Genomic DNA, 19,087 nt, shown 5'->3' with positions numbered 1-19,087 from the left:
GCTTATGGCAGCTGAAGCAGAATTTGGATGGGAGTCGAGAGCTTGCCTTGGACCTACCATGGACAACTTCCCTGGATCCCTCTGCGTTAAAAGCCAGAACCCTATTTTGGGTTACAAAGACGGCTTTCTTGTCAGTCCTTGCTCTGATGAAGTTAACATAAAAGCTGCAGTTACGCAAGATTAATTCCAGGCATTTGGTTAACTGGAGATAAATCTCAGTGAAGCGAGGAGAACCTACGCTTCCTCCCAACATATGAATCAGAGCCACAATTTTAGTGCACACTGCTTATTTTGAGTAACTCTTTAACTGCATCTCCTTTGTGTAAGGTGTACTATTTGATATAGGTAAAAAATAAGGCATGAATAGTAATGCAACATCATCTGTCACAGCCTGGAAAACCCCAACACAGGATGAACTGGGAATGAACAGAAAAACACAAGGGTGTGCAGAAAGGCTGTATTTCCAGCTGTGGTTAGTAAACACAGTGGTCTAAGAAGGTAAAAGAGTGGACAGCAGGTATCTCAGGCGAAAGGCAGCAGCATTCTGGACTGAAAGAGGAGGAAGGGGCTGGGGTGCCCTGGCTGGGTGCCGTACCAGCGCAGCTGCAGTGCTGCCAGCCCCTGGGGCAGGCCCCTGGCTCTGCCTCCTGCCCCACGGGAGAGCACCCCAGCAAAGCCCCGTGAAGCTTTCACCCCTCAGGTGGTGTTCTTGTATGCTTAGGGCATGCCCCTGGGCACCTGAGAGAGTCCTCTGACAAAAAGCAGCAGCTGTTTATTTGAAAAGAGGTTCAATTTAATGAACCACAGCTATTACACAACACTTAGGGGACATGGAAAGCAAACAACCATCCTCCTCAACAGACAGCAGCTACAACCCAGATGCTTTCTCTCAGTTTTAGGACATGCTCTTTCTCTCCCCAGGCAGCATTACAAGGGTTAAGGACCAGGGTAGATAATGCAGGCTGTGCTAGGGCAGGAGGACAACCTGCCTAAGACCTCACTGGGCATCATTTATAATTCCATCCTTACGTATAGTTTTCCTGTATACGATTGTAAAGGCTCTTTTCGGAGATCAGTGCTACCCTCTCTGTATTAGCGTATAGCGGGGCAACTGAGGCACAGAGAGGTTGAAGGCACTTGCCTGTCATCACCCAGCAAGATAATGACACAACCAAAATGAACTCTATGGACCCCAGAGTGCTGGGCCAGTGCTCTGCTGCTCCCTTGGCCAGGCAGTCTTCTCCCTAAGGACTAAGTCTCTCCCAACAGGTCACAATACCACTATAGACTAACAGGGATTGCAAAGCAAATCACTGGTCTTCATATTACAACAGAGCTGCGTACTTGGATGCTTTTTAGTACCCTTAGGTGATCTCTCTCTTAAAATTGCACTTGAAGACTTCCATTAAAATTACCATGCTGTTCCACGAGGTGCAGGTGGCACACCTTGTAGCAGCCACTCTGGAATGGCACCTGCTCCTTAAAACACTCAAGAGTGAGAATCATACTGGAGACAAATATTTGTCCTTTGGACAAATCCAAAGGCCTATGAAAGTACATGCAGAAGGAACTCAGTCGATTGAGATGACTGAATTTGAGCAACATCTGCAGAGAAACAAGGACATCCAAGGCTCAGCCTAAAGTTCCTTAGGTCAGGAATATCCTCCTAAAAGACAAAACAGGAATTTTCTTCGATTCCTGCAGCTTTCAAGTACCTTCTCATATCTTCATTGAATGCAGAAGAGCCACAGATCAATACAAATGGCCTTCTTCGACAGGAATTTATTATTGTTTTCATCAAGTCTTCACTGAGACGACCAGTGTACGTGTTTTCCTGATAGCTCCAAGGAAGTTTTTCCAGTGAAGTTTCCTGAAAAGACAAAACGTTTGCAGTGTGCCATGTTAAAAAGGACAATTGATTGCTTACAGCCGAATCTCCCCCTTCCCCTCTGAGTACTGCACAGGATGTTTGTCACCCTTGTGACTCCATCTGGGTAGAACTGACCCATCTCAAGAGCTACGTTCCTCTTCCAAAGCCCAGACCAAATCTTCCCCCGTCACGAGAGACCTAGCTACTCACTCAGAGCGGACTCAACAAAACCAGAGCGTAACTATCACTAATAAATGCAGCAGAACCTTCTCCTTTGAGAACCACTTCCGACTGTGCCTTTTCTATTCCCAAGTGCTAAATCCCAAGTCTGTTCCTCTCTATTGCCTCTCCCGTTCCCAAGTCTCTTTCAGTCCCACCTCCCTTGACCAAAACTGAAAGAAGCCAGCACCGTTCCAAACACCATGAGAAATGTTACATCCCATGGTGTTAGATCCAGTGGGGACTCCCCTACTGCTATTAATTAGAAGCAGAAGGTGCTCAGATGTGGTGGTGACAGGCAGCAGAGTGAAATACTGAGACAGACAGATATATAATCCGAAGAGTGAGGATGCACGAGTCAGTGCTGGACTACAACAAACCTGCTAAGAGAAGAGAAGAAAGGGAGAGATCTACACACGGGGCAGACAGTGTTGACAGGGGTCAGGTAGGTTTCTTGCCCTTCAATGATTGAATTTCAAGACCTCCTCAAGCTCTTGAGACAGCACTGTCCTAAAAAGGGTATTTAAGCTATGTTACCAGAGACAATTACCAGTTACACTCCTATAGAGCAGCTGAGGGGGTGCCTAAGTCACAAGTACTTTTCCTTATACCCAATCTCAACTTGCCGAGGCCATATGTGGAACATAACGTATGAGGCAGATCCACTATGAGAGATACAAAAAATGATTCATCTGAGAAACTAAAAATGCAATGGGATTCATTCCCTTAACATAAATAATTCTTTCTATATCCTCCCTGCAATGAATCCTCATTTCGGAGGGAAATAATTTTTAACCACCAAATCCATGCAGAACACAGGCAACTTTGGGACCAAATGGAAATGAAAAAGACTGCTCAAAATGTAAGACCACTGAGAGGTATGCCCTCATCCCATGGATCTGGCAGAAAAAATAATTTTACAGAGAGGGAAACAACTTTAAGAAGTTTAAAAATGGGTCAGCTGGGAAAAATAATTGCTGGGAAGTTGGTGCTAACATACTAGAAGAAGAGAGCTTTAGCCACGAGCAATGAATGGAGAATAAGGACAGATTAAGGCACTGGTATTAGGAAAGAAGAAAGAGTTTATTTGCTGTGAGTCTCTCAGAGGCAAGTTTTCTTTGCACAAATGTTTAGGTGCAGCAACAACCGTCTGAAGTGGGGGGGAATAATCAACAGTGACTATGAATCAGTGGGTCCACCCCAACCAAAGAGCTATGAAGGTGGTAAAGAGGGACAAGCAGTGATGGTCGCTTCCCCGAAATTCTCCGGAATGGTAGCAGTGTGAGAATACGTAGCAGATTTAAGAACAGCAGCTACTGGATCACAAAATAGCCTCAATGACTGGGAAAGAATTAAGATCACACTCGTGGAAAAGCAGAGGAGGCAGAGGCTCATCCAGCACACAGAACCCTCACGCAAACATGCTTCATAACTGTTTATTTACCTGGCTTAGGACATAAAATATTCTGACGTTCCAGTACCGAGCCAGATCCTGGAGAAGAGGTTTCAAATAAATTTTGTCAAAGGTACGGAAGCAGCCAACAAGAGTTACAAAAGTTTCATCCTCTTCATCATCTGTTATGGACTGGAGGATGGGAAGCATTGGTGCAAGGCCGGTACCAGACGCCAGCATGAGGAGTTCTCCATGCTAACAACAAACCAGAGAATTTTGAATGAGCTGTGGTGACTGGAAACAGATGTGCTCATGGCCAGTCCCTCCTTGCTGCCACACAAAGGGTCCCTTGATAGACAATATACCAGAAGGTCATAAACTGGTAAATTCAGATCTTAGAATGTATTTTTCTGCAAAGGATTACAGATAGCACTTCCAGGTTTATATATCAAATCTAACGAAACTGGATTTTACCCAAAGAAAATAATTTATCCTAACTTTAGCCTTGATTTCAATTAATTTATATTTCAGTTTCAATTCTGCAGTACACTTTGCTGACCCACTGTGTGTTGTTTTCCCACTGGAAAAGTTCCCTGTGTTTTTCTTGGATGCTGCAAAGTGCAATCCTGAATGTTCTCTGGAGGAAATGGTTTCTTCTCCATCCTGATCCACCTTATCCTCCTGGTGCAATATCTCACTTTTCTCCAAGACCTACCAGCAGCACATAGTGCTTCCCACCTGCAAGGGGGCACATTCACTCTACTAGTGATTGGGATGTTCAGGCAGTAAGGTGCTGTGTGTAGGAGGACAGAAGGTTCCCAGTGCTTTCCCCAGCTGCCAGCTAGTGCACGAATGCCAGAGCTGGGACTTAAGCCCCTATTAAGCCCTCAGAGGCTGCTTGTGCTCCGTTTTGACTAGGCAGTTTATTGTGAATGGATCCGATCTGCCTGAATCCGAATCCTATTCTATTGGCAGCAAATAGACATAAAAGAAAATTTGACTATGAAACTAGTATTTGAGACCTTTGCTACCATTCCTAAATAATAAACAGTTCTTCTACAGCAAGTTGTTTCAAAGATTGCTCAGGTGCTTTGCAAACTGCATGTATATGGATCACCCAGACAGCCCCTAAACACAGCCACTTCTAGGCATGACTGCCATGTTCTGTCCCAAATGATTACCTGGAAGCTTTTAAGAAGAGAAGGGAACAGTAGCCTGAAACAGCAGGGAGAGTATTTCAGGAGGCAGAACACAATTGGTCTGCATGGAGCTCAGCCACTGGGATTTTACAGCCTTACTTTGATGGGGAAAAAGAAGAAAAAAACAAGGCCTTGGGATCTTAACGACAAGTGTTTCAATTTTGCTCCTCATTTGAAAGGTCAGAATTAAGTAACCAAATTAGTATGTGTGAGAAGCCTTCCCCTGAAACTGGATCTGCCTTTCTTTGCAGCAAGCCTGGTATCAGCAGGTGGGATCAACATTTGCAGAGTGGTTGGGTGATGTGACACCTCACTGGAGCTGCTACAGTTCAGGGAATACCCAAGAGAGAAAAAGTTCAACACCTCCCCTTTGCTTGTGCTCAGTAACAAAACAGCAATGTCGTTCAAACAAGGCAAAAACTGATCCACACTCATTGCTGGTGCAAAGTTCCCTCTGTTAAACACATCAGGAACTTCTGATGCAAGTGATGAACAGAGAGCCTTGCTAGTATTTTCCACAATCTCCTGTCCACCTCCCCCTCCTCTTCCTTCTTAAATATTCTGCAGTTCAGTAAGGTGTACTTTCTCCAATTGACTGCTAACGCTGCAGCACTGTACAGTAACCCAGGAAGTCCCTAAAATAATAATGAAAACAGTAATCAAACTGATGTCTTCCCTTTAGAGTGTTAAACAAAGCTAGCTGCCACAAGCTGAAACATCCTATGTCTCTTAGGGAACTAACCTTATTGGGTTGATATGGGAACCCTCCAAACGGCCCACGCCAAAAGACCATGTCTCCTTTTTTCCACGTTTTTATGTATTGTGACATTAGCCCAGCTTCATAGCACTAATAAAAAACATTGCACAAAAGAAAAGAATAATTATACTCTGTTGGAAAGTTTCCCAGCTTAAAGTCAATTATAAAGTTATCTACATTTAAACAAGAAGGGGACAAAAAACCATTTCATGCGTTTAAAAAGAAAGAAAGATCATTCTGTTTGAAAAATAACTCAAAGTTATACCCAAAACAAAGACATTTAAATTAAATCATATTGGATCCATTCCAGCTTGACTATAATGTAAACACAACCCACTCTCATGCAGTCTGAATTTCCAAAACTGGAAAAAGCTTATCAGAGTTCTTGCTTACAAAGCACACAGAGAAGAGTGTCTTGAATGCAAAGCACAGTCCAAGCCTTCAAGTGTTCTCCAAATCTCAGGGTATGGGGTCTGGAAATGCCCTCTGGGTACTGATAGTTATATAAACACTGCATAGCTCTTGCTTTATTTCAGTCTCTCAGATGCTGTGTTGATACAATTAGTGACCCGAAGTCAGGTTTCTCATTTATAAAACTCTTGTTTTCAGAACAGATCATCTGGATGCTAAGGGATGCCTTCACATTTTCAAAAAAATATGCTAATGTGGGCCTCACAGAAGAAAAACATTAGCAAAAAACTGCCTTCCTTTCTACCAGGCACAAACCATATTATCTAGGCTTTTGCCTGCAGGAATGCTAACCTCACTCATGACTGATGAGAAAGGGTCGGTGCTTGCTAGAAACAGAGAAGCAAAGAGAGGCTGGAAAATGAAGGGCACATCCAAGCAGTCTTGTTGCTATGTGCTATATGTATGTCCTATATGTATGACCACTTTATGGTTAATGAGAACAGACGTGCACAGAAGAATGGCCACAGCGTATGGGATCTGGCTGGAGAACAAGGGCTGGTCCAAACAGCAAGAGCAGGCAAGCCCAACAGCTGCGGCAGACAACTGGTCTCGCACAGACCAATGCCGCTGATAAGTCTGACGAGGAGCAACACAACCAGAGGTCAAAACGATGAGATGTGATTTAAGTCTTCGAAGACTCCAGCCCATATGAAGGAAGCGTATTTTGGGGTATTTTCTGCATGCGCATTGGACAGAAGCCCAGCTCCACACCCCAGTGCCTTGGCTGGCCACCAAGCTGCACTGCAGGCAAACAAAACTGGTGAACCACAAAGAAAAAGTGAGTGAGCGAGCATGTGCTTGTGCTTGCAGTGTTAGCTAATAAAGAACACAGATGCTCCTCCCCTCCTAACAACCTCACTTGAACAAGACACCTGAAGTATTAAGAACTATTAGCACCAGTTGTTACATTCAAAAGATAAATGTATAACATACACACACATCCAGGCTCTGAGTTACTGTCAGAAACGTTTTACGTTCAGACGGCTCTGGGCAGGTAGTAAGTCTCAGGCAAAGAGTGTGCAGTTCCATCAAAGGTGCAGTATTTTATACCTACCTTCTTCAAACACATACAGAAACCCAAGGCAAGAACACAGAAGTCAGCCCCATTTGCTGCCTATTCCCAATGGACCAGGGTAATAGAAACGAAACCAATCCTTCCTTCACCAAAATTATTTCCAAAAATTGAAGTGAGAAGTGATTGCATGGGTTTAAAATGTATTTTTCTAAATAAAAAGAAAAAAAAATTATCTCCTGGGGGAAAACTTCTACACCCAGTTTTACATGGAGAGAAACCCTAACATTATAAAATCACTCAAAAAGAGGGTTATGCTCTGTAAATGGCAACTCCCTCACTCTTAACTGTAGTATCACAAATGCAATGCTATAGTAACAGGAGACAGAAGGGTTTGAACAGTGCTTGGATTGCATAGTAATAATAATAATATAGTACTTTCCACAATTGCCTGAATAGTGTGAAATATACCACAACCTACAGAGTGAGTTATAAAAATGGCTGCTTTACACTGGGTGTTACCAACCTCTTTTGTCACTGCCAGAGAATAACTATAGCTCCCTTTGGGATGAAAGGCTCTATATAAAGGAAAGGTATCATTACAATCATTACTATTATTATTGAAATGCAAAACCTGTGAGTAATAAGCAAGTATACATGAAATTTCACAGTCATCCTGTGAACGTATCCTATTAATGCAACTCAAATGCAACACTTCTCTCCCCTGCTACACATCAATTGCCACAAGAATGGTGAAATGACCCTCCCACAGGTGTCCTATAGAAGCTGTACACTTCTGCAAAGAACAGGGTTTGTGTTTGAACGTATAATGCATAATAAACCCCAAAAATGTGAAATCCTGGAAGACAGGCAGAGGACAAGTGGTCATTCTCTGCAAGCCACCTGGGGTACCCAGCACTCTGAATTTCACACCTATACTGAAGTCTGTGTCTGCCCTGAGGAATCACTAGTGACATTCAAATGCAGTATTGGAAAAATCCTCTTCAATTCGATATCCTCCACACAAAGTAATCTTTTATGAGGGCCCTGCAGACTTTATTCAGACAAATTTCCAGCCAAGTTCTCCTATAAAATCCTTTTGAACTCAACTAGCATTTTGTGGTGGCCTCCAGAAGGGCCAGGACACTCGTCCAAAATAGGGCTCTGCCACCCCATCCACCCCGATAGGTGCAGCCTGTGCCTGTGGGCCACAGGGATCCTCTCAGACTGCAGGCAGCTCCAGAGCCCTGCCCGCAAACCAGAAACAGCCACCTACTGTCCGTCCACATTTGTAAACAAAATGAAAAATTTTTCTAAGGAGTGTTCTTAAAGCAAAATACAGGGGAGACAGTAATGGCTGGGTAAAGACTTCCCAAAAATCAGTGGTTCAACGAGGCTGACAACTGGGTACAGTTTCAAAGACAGATTGAAAGGGCAAAATGAAATCGGGGAAGTGAAATGGGCACCTCTTTCCACACTGGTGACCACAGGGCTCCCGAGAGGCTCTCCCAAGCGCTTAAGAGGGCTTATGCTGCAAAGCACTTGTATGCGTGCCACCCTCCTCTGCTTTCGGTTTTGTGGGAAAAACTGCAATTTTTATCAGCAAAGCTCAACTGCTTCAAAACAACACAGAAACAGTCCATGAGGGATTTGAGAGAGTTTCACTTGAAGTGCTGACAGCATGCTTGGTTCCCAAAGAAAACAGTCCCCGGCACCTTAGACTCTAATCCATATTGTACGGGCTTACTTACTTTCATTAAAACTTCAAAGTAGCCTTCTGCATTCCCTCGGCTAATCGGAGTATAGGCTCGCTGGACCTCCAGACCATTCACCACTCCTCTGAGGAGAGAAATATAGGAACCCACTGTGACTTGGGTCATTGACTGGTATTACCAAACTTCTGCAGTTCTCTGGGGAGACAAGGGAGGCAGCAGGTCCTCTTCCCAGTGGCCTAGCCTGTGGACAGATGCAAAACATTTCCCTTCCCGAGGTAAAAATCCGGGGGGAACATAATGGCTAAATGCACCTTTTGTTTTCCCGGTGGTGGCCCCAGCTGTACCACACATTCAGCTTTTGGACACATCCCTGGAAGGACGTTTGAGCTGTTTTGTGAGAAACAGCCAAACGTGTCAGAGTGGCAAAGGGGAGAGAAAATGCTTTCATGGTTAAGTCTGCTATCCCTTTTGGGCTGGGGTCTACCTTCCTTTCTGAGTTCGGACAGCATCTGGTAACTAAATAATGAAAGCTAGGGCACAGCCTTGACCTGAGGTTCTTATCAATATATACTGTATTTTCCTCTAAGTCTTCTCTTTCCACAGAATATATCCACCCTGCTCTTTACTACTGACTGCGGTAATTGATTGAAGGGACCGAACCTTTTCCTCTGCTGCATTATGAGAGATGGCTGAAGGGAGAACCATGTACTTTCAGCAGCCAGCCAGCTGTATACATCAGCTGTTAACGTACAAATAACGTCAACAGATACAGATCAATGGTATCATAACATGACTTTTTCTATCTGGCAATGATCACCACAGATGGCTGAGAAAGACATAAACTTTTCCCAAGTGGCCCCTTTCTGGCAAGCAATAAACTACACAGGAGGGTTGTTTTGCTAGAAATCAGTCAGGAATGCCTGGACACTGGGGGGTTACACCCCAGGTGCCGAGTTACCCCGAGACACAGGGCCTAAAATACCGAGCTCTGGGGTAAGTGCAGCTCAATTGTCTTCATTCCAACATGCTGGAGTAAATAATCTGTTGTAACATCCATTCTTTGAGTCTTTCTTTTGGCAAATGGATTTTCTTAATCACACCTAGTTCTTTCTGACCCACCGACACAAGGATAATGCTGAAGAAAAATACGGCTTTGGAATGGCTTTTAGCATATAATTAGTAGAGCTCGCAAGCTCACAAGTTCTTTCATCTGTGCCATTGTGGAGGTATAGAAATTATGATTTGCCTGGTATGAAGCCTTTGTCTATTGACAAAAACCTACGTATTCGGTTACATAATGCAGACTGTTTAACTAGCACAGAGAACAATACCTTAACACGATATGTTGTCCTAAACTCAACCGCAGACTGCTATTTCCCGGTAATTCAAATTTGTACTGGTAGGTGTCCTCTGTTAGCTGCTCCACCGAGCTTATGTTGAATGCAGTAAATGTATCTGGATTCAGTTCTGAATTATTGCTCTGCAAGAACAACAATAAATAATTACTTGGTTAGATGGTGTCTTTTATTATTTCATTTTTCTTTGGAAGCAAACGTGTGTGCTCATTTAGTGCCAGAGATACTCAGGACTCCAGAAGAACGTGTATTAAATGCTGGGGCCCAGCGCAAATTTCAGCTCTCTGCTGATTCATTATCATGTTCTGTGGCACGCACTTTGGGATCTTGCGTTCCCCAACCCCCCAACCCCCCCTTTTCAAATTACATTTTTTACACCTTACTGCAAGGTCATCCTATTATGACTCACTGCAATAATTTTCTCAAGTCTGGAAACAAACAGAAATAACACTGCTAAAAAAGCTGAGCGTTGCTTTGGGGGCAACTTTGAAACCTACTGATGACCACTGCGAATAGGAAATACTGCTAGCCATTTTAACGCTGATCATTTTTGCTTGACCCAGCATAGTTAAATCTTATGTAAAAGGGCACTGACAACAAGCTTAAAATTATGCTCTGAAGACAACTACTCCACCGCACACAATGCAGCTTTTTTCATCCTCAAAATGAGAGCCTAAAAAACAGGTCAGGAAAATGGAGCTTCTCTGAGGAAAGTGTCAGAGAAAATTGTGATTCTTTTTACCTTTCACCCATTCCCACTTTCCAGAGAGGCTGGCTCTGGCTGGCTGGGGTACCCCGGCAAGGAGAAACTGCAGACCCAGAGCTGTAATGCGACACCAGGGCGAACTCGACACTCGGAAAATCCCATTACAGCAGGGAGAGAGCGGGCAAGGGGGAGGGTGGCTGTGAAGGCAGAGTTTGGGGAATTGCGTTTACAGCCTTCTCTTAAGGCACTGCTTTAATCTATTGCTGCATCCCTCGCCCATCACCACAACCCCACTAACAAGTACGATCAAAGCACAGGCTCTAGGATGTGATGAAGATAAATTGACCTGCTCCTTCTTTTCCATGAGGAGGCTTTTGTCTTGCTTTGCTTTGGCCCTCTCCCATTGTGCAAGCTCCTTCTCATACACATCATAGATGCAGGGTTTGCAGCCGCTGCCACAGCACTGGGATGGGGAAGGTTCCTGGGGTTTGAGAGCCAGCCAGTCGTGCTCATTTCCACTCATTGTCTGCAAAACACAAGCCCTGCATCAAAAACAGCACGATGAAGAGGGGCACGTGCTCATCAGCAGAGCATTATTTGGAGGACTGAGAAAATCTCTCTCGAGCATCTTGCATGTGTGTCTCAGGGACTCAGAAAACCAAAAACCTGCAAGCCGATCTGGTGCCTGCAATGCTCCGTTTTCGCTCAAGTGCTCGCTGCCTCTGCCTTATCTGGTGCGGGAACGCCAGACATCACAGCCACCGGCCCAGAGCTGCACAGCAGATTCCAGCTCAACCTCAGGCTCTGCTTCCCAGCCTGGCTCCCTCCAGCAGCAGCAGGCACACCCTTACTCCTGCTCGTTCTGCTGTGGCGATTTCCTACAAAAGAGTGGCTTGGTCACCCGGAGCAGAAACATCTTAAAAATCCGCAGCTTGGTCTGTAAGAACCGGTAACGAACCCCAACCACCAAGATGTGGCCTGCCAGAGCACACAGCTTTAAAATGGGGGGAGGGCAGTGAACTGAAAGTGGGGTTTAGGGCCAAGAGACTAGAAGCAAACACGGTGAAGTCACAGGCAAGCAAACGAACACTTTGGTTAAGAGCAGATTTGAGTCCAGCTCTAAATGCATACACGTAGGAAAGGGCAAGAAGCACTGGCAGTGTGATTTTTATCCCTTACTGCTACCCTTGCTTCAGAGAGAGCTGTACCTACCGAATGCTCCTCAAACCGAAATCACGATGCAGACCTCTCAGGGACTCTGCTATTTTTACACAATGCCTGGTTTAACGTTGTTCCCAATACATTTGTATCTGTTATCATTTAAACGAGAGAAGGTCCAGAGGAAATTATAAAGCCACGGGTGACGAGGCTGAGGAAGAGAACACTTAGCACTTAGAGCAGCTTCATTTTCAAGGTGAATTAATTACCTGACCTTCACCCTGAAACACAAATACACTTATTCTAACATTACGGGGGAAGAAGAGAGAACCAAAAGGCAACTGGTCCTGCTTTCCACAGCGGCCACCGGTGCCGTGCCCCCTGAGCAGCTCGGGGGGGGGGGGGGGGGGGGGCCAGCACCCACAGCTCCTCCACGGGCTACCAAGAGGGGCACCCCGACCAGGCCGCGGCTGGAGCCCGGAGCCCCCAGGCTCGGGGCTGGCCACATTTTATAGAGTTTCGAGCACTTACTCTGCGTGCCCGGGGCCTTGGGCACACCGCCCCACGGGCAGAGCGGCCCCGGCCCCACAGGACCCCGGCCCCACACAGCGGCTCTGCAGGCCCCGGCGGCCCCCGCCCGCCAAGGGCCGGTCTCTGAAGTGCCGCCCCCGCCCCGCAGGAGAGGAGGCGCCTTTTCCCGCCCACCTCCTGACTTACCAACATGGCACCTACCCTTCACCCGCCGCCCCGCCCTGCTGCCGCCGCCGCCGCCGCCGCTACCACCCCCAAGCACTTTGCCGACCCTCCCTTACCGCGGGGCCCCTGCCCGCTATTGGCTGCCGCCGCCGTCAGTCAGCCGGGAGAGGGGAATGGGGAATGGTGGTGGTGGTGGTGGTGGTGGTAGTGGAGGGGGGGGGGGGCGTGTGCACGCCCGCCGCGCTCCCGCCGTGCTGCGCGCGCCAAGATGGCGGCGGGCGGGCGCTGAGGCGGCGGCAGGATGGCGGCGGCGGGGCAGCCGATGGCGCTGAGGCGGGCGGCGGCGCGGATCCGCGGCGTCCTCACCCGCGGCATCCTCACCCGCGCTGCGCCGCCTCGTCACCGCGGGCCGCTGCCGCGTACGCCCTGGACCACCCGCGGGCCGCCGCCGGAGGAGTTGGCCCGGCTGGTGGAGCGGCGGCCGGTGCGGGAGCAGGTGGAGCTGGACACCATCACGTACGCCGGGCGGCAGCACTATATGCCCGGCCTGGCCCGGCCAAAATTCCCGCCCTGGGACCGCGGCTGGCACGACCCTTGGCACTCGCCGGGGCCGCGCTACGAGGAGATGCCGCTGTACAAGGAGCGCGGCTGCTACGTCTGCCACCAACGCGTCCGCATGCTGGAAGGTACCGGCCCTCCTGGCCCTGCCTTGGCCCTCCTGGCCCTGCCTTGGCCCTCCTGGCCCTCCTCGGCCCCGGCCACCCCCTCTCTGTGCCCCCCCAGCCCTGCCCCGCAGCACGTTCAAGCACTCGCCCTTCGCCACCAGCCGAGGTTTCTCCTCACATAGTGCAAAAAAAACCCCCAACCCACAGACGGCGAAGAGCCTGCCCTGCCTCGTGAGCGAACTGCACGGTCGGCCCTGTCGCCAGCCCGCCCGGCTGTCTCGGTAATGCGTGTTTTCTTGGTTTGTGTTTCAAGGAGTTCGGCAAGCGCAGTGGCTCACCAAGACGAAGCTGGTGGAAGGTTTGCCTCCGTCGGTGCTGAGCATCATTGATGACCCGGCTCACCACCTCGAGGACTACGAGGAGAGGGTAAAGCGTGTGATCTCACACGCGCGGCTCTGGGGCGCGACAGAAGCTATTCCCAAGAGAGAACATTATTGGTAAGTCCTTGGTCGTAGGGAAAAATCTTTCTGCTGCGTGGTTATGGCTTTGGCGTAAGCCGGTCATCAAGCAGGTAACTTAAGAACCAGAGTTTTTAACACTACAAGGAAAATCCATCCGTAGATCTGGTGTTGAGAGATTCACTTACTGTGCAAAACCATTTGACCCCTTTGTATCAGGTTGTCAACTTGTAAAACAACAACAACCAAACAAAAACCTCCCAATTCTGAATACTGATAGTAGTAACGATGTAAACACACACTCAGAGCTTTTTGCAGGGCAAGGCCTATGTTTCAGCTTGAGATCTACTTCTAGCTGATGCAGAATGTCAATTTTTTAAATAACTAACGGTAAGCATTACCTCTGCCAACTAGGAGCAAGACTGGTGTGTTGGATATTATTCCGAAATCTGTGTTAACTGTTCGGTAGTGTTAAGCTATTCTATGTTTTACATACAGTAATGCTACAGCATTCATGTCCCAGAAGCATCTGCCTGCCATTATGATCACATTTTTTTACATAACTTCTTTTTTTTTCTCATTCTAAAGCCCAGTACTGTTTGAAGACTTGATACATTTATGTCGGTTAATGTCTGTGAAGTATCCTTCTCTGACTAAAAGAATGTTGGCTAGAAACTACAAGATAGCAGCTACGTGGGAAAGAGGTTAGTTGCTGCTATGGTGGAAGCATTTAGCTCTTCTCATTAATATAAGAGGGTAATAAAATATAAGAGGGGTAATAAAGCTGCTAGCTTTAAGGCTGAAGACTTAGAGAAAATGAAACATTTTCTGGAACCAAGTAATTCTTTCAGTTTTAAATAGTGCTGTAAGCATGGGCAGCCTTGGATGATGGCAGGATACTTGGCCTGAGGAGATTATTAGGGTGTTAGACAATATCGTCAAGATGGCGGGAGAAGAGAACCACTGTCTTAGAACTGATTGATTATTTTTTTGTGTCCAAAGTCTGTACTGTTGTTTTTCGAAGTATGTTTAGTTAAGAAGCTAACACCAGCAATAAAGGTTGGTATTTTAGAAGAAGAAGCTACAGCTGAGCTACTATTTACAATGAGTTTGGAGGTGAGGGGGAGAGAGTGAACCTTGCAGAACAATGACTTGCTAGAATGCTGCTGCCCAAAAGGAAACGTACCTCTTTCCCTAATCTTACTTCAGCAATGTTTGAATGTAGCCTAATTTGCCTCCCCAGAATCCATTCTCCTTCAGGTCCGTGGCCTGAATGGAATACTTATGAACTCTCTGGCCCCAATACCACCAGTAGCCTCCAAGGAGGAGATACTGGCCACTGAAGAACATGTTCTGGAGACCTTCTATCCCATCTCTCCTACAATTGATCTTCAGGAAGTGAATGTGTACCAAGAGCTCAACAGTACAGGTAAATCTAGCCATTAATAATTTTCTGTCAGACAAAGTGTTCGGGTTAACCTGGAGTCCTTGCCCTTCCGTGAGACAGCTGTGGTAGGGAGTGTACGGGAATGAGGGGACAGAGGAGCCGGGCACAGGGTGGGCAGTGCAAGCACTCCAGACCTGTGGCAAGTATATTGTGGCCTAAGCAGGACTGTGGTGAACTTAAATCTCGCCACGTTACTTTAACAGTTCCTGAAGATACGGGAGAAAACGTTGGCTGTGTAGTTTCTTACTGAGCGATTTCTGACATGATTATCTGCCATTTAGGTTTTCGAGATGGTTATCCGTACTCACATCCTCACACTCTGTTCTTCCTGGAATCGGCCAACATTCGTCCTAACAGGTTCAGACCAGAACAACTTCGTGCTAAAATGCTGATGTTTGCTTTTGGCAATGCACTGGCAAAGGCTAAGGTGCTGTATGGGGTACGTATCGGAGACTGCTGCTTACTTGCTAGGCCTTTGTTGTCTCTCTAGCGCTGCAGCTAGTGGAAAGAGTCACGAAATTCCCTTGCTGTGGCCTGTTGGAGTAGTTTTCAAATCTGAGCTTCCCAGTCCAGAGGTCTGTCTAACTGTGACCTTCAGGTATGGTTACCGATGTCTGCTGATCCAGAAAACCATCACTCAGCAATGAGCGTGTTCGTGATCTAACATGCATTGGAGTGGTAATGGGTAGCAACAAGGGAGTAGGTTCAGCTGCAAAACTCTTAACCCATCCCACAGCTCAGTATGTAAATTGATACTTCATTGCTGGCTGAAGGAGAAATTCTAATTAAAATACAAAATCTACATTCAAAACTTGTTTGACTAGAGTAATTTTCTGGGCAAGGTAACAATACATTTATTAAAATGTTGGCTTTAAACCAAGTAGAAGATGCAGCATCAGCAAGTACTCATACAATTTCTGTGGTAACTGGCTTTTTAAATGTTCTTTCCCCCACCTCCTTTCCTAGAATGATCCCAAGGTTTTGGAGCAGCCAATAGTGGTGCAAAGCGTTGGCACAGATGGCCAGCTCTTCCAGTTCATGGTGTTCCAGTTAAATACAACAGACCTTGTCTCTGGCGATGGCATAAAAAATCTAGTCTGGATTGACTCCGATCAGAAACTGTATGAAAAAGCCCAGTGTATTTCAGAAGTCAAGAAGAGAGTTGTTACGGTAAGCAAAACATGGGAAATGGTCCTGGAAATAGTACCCTTTCACCTCTGTTGGAGGTTTGGCAGCTGGCGTAGAGCTGCAGTGCGGGTTTTAAACCAGCTGAAGGGACCTGACACAGGCGCTGGCCTCGTTCTTACTCAAGCAGGTGTTACTGACAGGGAGTATTTGTAGTGCTGATGTACCGCATAGCGTGCAAACCACATGCCAAGCTTAATACGAACTCCTACATAAAGATATACCCATCTGTAATCTACCATCTCATAATACGCTTGTTCAAAATCAGCTCGTGCTCTGATGAAGGAATTGCTTACATGCAACTGTCAGCTTTGCCGTAGAGTAAATAGAGCACAGTGCTGTCAGCCCTGGTTACGCTGGGAGGGCGTCTCGGTTTGATGGGCAAAGGGTTTATGCTGTTTGAGACTTAACACCAGTCGAAGTACCCACAGACAAACCCGTCTGGGGAGGGATAGCACAATTTGGAAGCTACCACGTCTGAAGTCTTATTCAAGTGTATTTAAAGCCGTTGTTTGTCTGCATTAATCACTTCACTGCAAACTGAGCATCCATGTCTTTTTCTCTGCAGAAGCCCGCTGGAATATATGGCTTTCAGCCAGACACATTCAAGAAGTTTCTGGCACTGTATCTGCATGGAACTGTGTGAAATTCAGCTCAAATGAAAATACTTCACCAACTGTACCTGCTGCTTCTCTTTGCCAGAACCATCACATAATTAAAGAAAGGTGGATTAATTTACTTTCAAAAATAAATTATATTGTTACTGAAAGTAAAAATTTTTTTTAAACTAAATTGTGCATGAAGAAACTCTTTCATTTTAGGGGCTCACCTCTGGATTCGGGTTAGAGAGAGTCATCAAATGCATCCTCCTGCACTCTTCCACCGTTGCCTAGAAAGAACATAAGCCAGTCATTATTCCTCTGCGCAGGTTCTGCTCTCAGTGTGCTTTTGCACAGAGCTAGACTTAAACCTATTTTCCGAGGTTGCTTTGAGTACCTCTGAATGCAGTGTATGTGGAAGAGACTTACAAAGCTTCAAGGGGGGAGCCTGAGACATGAGCCTTTTTCATTCTGCCTGGCTTTTACTTTGTTTTACTCCTGGCTGCTTTGGGATGTGTCGTGCTGCCCTGCGCTTAGTTCCCAAAGCACTTAATCGGTGAGATTGCTTTGTTGGATCTATAGAACCGCAGTTCTTTTATCCCCCAATCCTGGATGAAGAGACCTATCCATTTTGGGAAAGTGGTGTAGAATGTAGCGTGAAACTTTGGTGCCTGGTAGCTGGTATACGCTGCTAAAAATACAAAGGAAGAATTTCTTCCTGCCACACAGAGTTAACTGAGCAGGAAGCGTATTCTTTTTAAGATGGGGGGATTAGTGTGGTTTTTGTAAAATGAAAGCTAAATTAGCTCCAGCCAAATGCAGAATGTTTTGCAGTTCTGCACCGATACCCTCCAGCACATGGGAAGGAACAGGACAGCCTGCGCTATTTTACGGTGTGGAAGAGCTAATTTCCGAGAAATCCATCTCACTTCAGTGTCTTGTGTCAGAGACTGGTCTGTGCTTTGTGATCTTCTCTGACCATCTGGATGAACACTCCAGTTGTGTGTTCCAGTTTCAGAAAACAGATTTTCACTAGTCAAATTTGAGATCAACAGTTGCACCCAGTAAATTGGGATGCATCGGCTTGTAAGTTAAATTAACAAATCCCTCAATAGTTAGGAGAAAATGCTTGAAAGAGAAGTAATCTAGTAAGTGTTGCATTGATCTAAATCATGTTAATTCTGCCTGCTCAAGGGATGCCTAATTCAGCTGATCGATTTTAAATCTGCTCAGATCTGTAATTTGCACCAGTTATTTAGGAATATATTTGAATACACTCATGCTGTGTGAAGACTGGTAGGTGTTTCTTTCTCGGCTGTTGGCTCTCTGCTATGTCACACTGACCCTGCTGAATGGCTCTAGGCAACGGCCCTTGGACTATTGACATCCCCTCACCCTTCCAGCCTTGGGTCATTACTGTCTTAAGGAGGAAACCCTGCAGGGCAGCCAGCCGCTGCCGTGTTAACGTTCCGGAGCAGAGCGGTTTCACTAAGGAAGCGTGGTAGAAGAGTGGCTGTGGTGGAGAGGGGGCGTGGAGGAATGAAACGCCTCACATGCTTCCAGTAGATGTGGGAATCTGTGAAGATGGTCTACATGGGACAGAGCCAAAGTCTCTTTAGATGCTTTTACCTCTCAACAAAGACGTCTCTATTAGGACAGGCAGTAGAAGAGGAGAAGCTAAGTGAAGCTGGAGTCCCCTTGTCTCCAAGACTGAGCAGAGACAAAGCATGAACGCAGGGAGAGATGGACAAAGGCAGAACAAAGGCAATTTTGAAAAAGGGCAGAAGCAATAAGACATGGGATAGTCAGCAGGGGAATGAGGCTTCGGCAGGTTACGAGAGGCATCAGGAAGCCACTTGAGGTGAAGGGACCATAGCCAAGCGTACAAGGACCGTGTCCCTGGTTTGCTCAGGGCACGGCTGATCTCGCCTGCGGTGAGGGGGGGGAGCAGTACTCGGAGTGTTGCCGAAAGGAGCAGCTGATCCTCGTGCTGGGTAAGCTCCTCCGAGGTCCAGGAGGGGAACTCGAGGGGTGGCAGAGCGGGGCTCCCAGCTTGGCACCTGGGACGGATGCTGGGGTTTGTCCGTCGTGGTGCAGGTACAAGGTCCGTGAACCAGGCAGCCCCTGCAGAGCAGCCCCCGCGCCACGGACAGCCCAGCACCCGTGTGCGGTGTCCCGCTGG

At 46.7% G+C, this 19,087-nt stretch overlaps 2 protein-coding genes across 11 annotated transcripts; one reads left to right on the top strand and one right to left on the bottom strand.

The window, feature by feature from the left end:
- Nucleotides 1-1,665: 1,665 nt before the first annotated feature.
- Nucleotides 1,666-17,189, bottom strand: LOC126042308 (NADH-cytochrome b5 reductase-like). Of its 10 annotated transcripts, none has more exons than XM_049809233.1 (7): nucleotides 17,136-17,189; nucleotides 11,044-11,223; nucleotides 9,968-10,116; nucleotides 8,673-8,760; nucleotides 5,424-5,528; nucleotides 3,534-3,737; nucleotides 1,666-1,870 (listed from the first exon to the last, which is right to left on the bottom strand). In XM_049809233.1, the coding sequence occupies exons 1-7, from the start codon at nucleotides 17,169-17,171 to the stop codon at nucleotides 1,667-1,669; spliced, it is 966 nt and encodes a 321-aa protein (XP_049665190.1). In that variant the 5' UTR covers nucleotides 17,172-17,189; the 3' UTR covers nucleotide 1,666. The 10 variants fall into 10 exon arrangements, with proteins under 10 accessions (XP_049665190.1, XP_049665195.1, XP_049665192.1 ...); XM_049809238.1 differs by having other exon boundaries at nucleotides 11,044-11,575; nucleotides 17,136-17,154; XM_049809235.1 differs by lacking the exon at nucleotides 17,136-17,189 and adding an exon at nucleotides 12,668-12,753 and having other exon boundaries at nucleotides 11,044-12,066.
- MRPL37 (mitochondrial ribosomal protein L37) lies at nucleotides 12,835-17,098 on the top strand. Its single transcript, XM_049809211.1, has 7 exons — nucleotides 12,835-13,237; nucleotides 13,530-13,713; nucleotides 14,263-14,378; nucleotides 14,918-15,103; nucleotides 15,403-15,560; nucleotides 16,088-16,291; nucleotides 16,875-17,098. The coding sequence occupies exons 1-7, from the start codon at nucleotides 12,853-12,855 to the stop codon at nucleotides 16,950-16,952; spliced, it is 1,311 nt and encodes a 436-aa protein (XP_049665168.1). The 5' UTR covers nucleotides 12,835-12,852; the 3' UTR covers nucleotides 16,953-17,098.
- Nucleotides 17,190-19,087: the final 1,898 nt, after the last annotated feature.

The sequence above is a fragment of the Accipiter gentilis genome, chromosome 8, assembly GCF_929443795.1.
Source record: "Accipiter gentilis chromosome 8, bAccGen1.1, whole genome shotgun sequence".
Classification (NCBI taxonomy): Eukaryota; Metazoa; Chordata; class Aves; order Accipitriformes; family Accipitridae; genus Astur; species Astur gentilis.
Note: the sequence above shows the minus strand (reverse complement) of the source record. Positions and strands in the feature narration are given on the sequence as shown.

Coding starts and splice junctions, on each gene's coding strand:
- MRPL37 (XM_049809211.1), top strand. CDS start 12,853: ATGGCGGCGGCGGGGCAGCCGATGGCGCTGAGGCGGGCGGCGGCGCGG. Junction 13,238..13,529: donor ACGCGTCCGCATGCTGGAAG/GTACCGGCCCTC, acceptor TTGTGTTTCAAG/GAGTTCGGCAAGCGCAGTGG. Junction 13,714..14,262: donor CCCAAGAGAGAACATTATTG/GTAAGTCCTTGG, acceptor CTCATTCTAAAG/CCCAGTACTGTTTGAAGACT.
- LOC126042308 (XM_049809233.1), bottom strand. CDS start 17,171: ATGCATTTGATGACTCTCTCTAACCCGAATCCAGAG. Junction 5,529..8,672: donor ACTTTGAAGTTTTAATGAAA/GTAAGTAAGCCC, acceptor GTTTTTTATTAG/TGCTATGAAGCTGGGCTAAT. Junction 1,871..3,533: donor TATTTTATGTCCTAAGCCAG/GTAAATAAACAG, acceptor TTGTCTTTTCAG/GAAACTTCACTGGAAAAACT.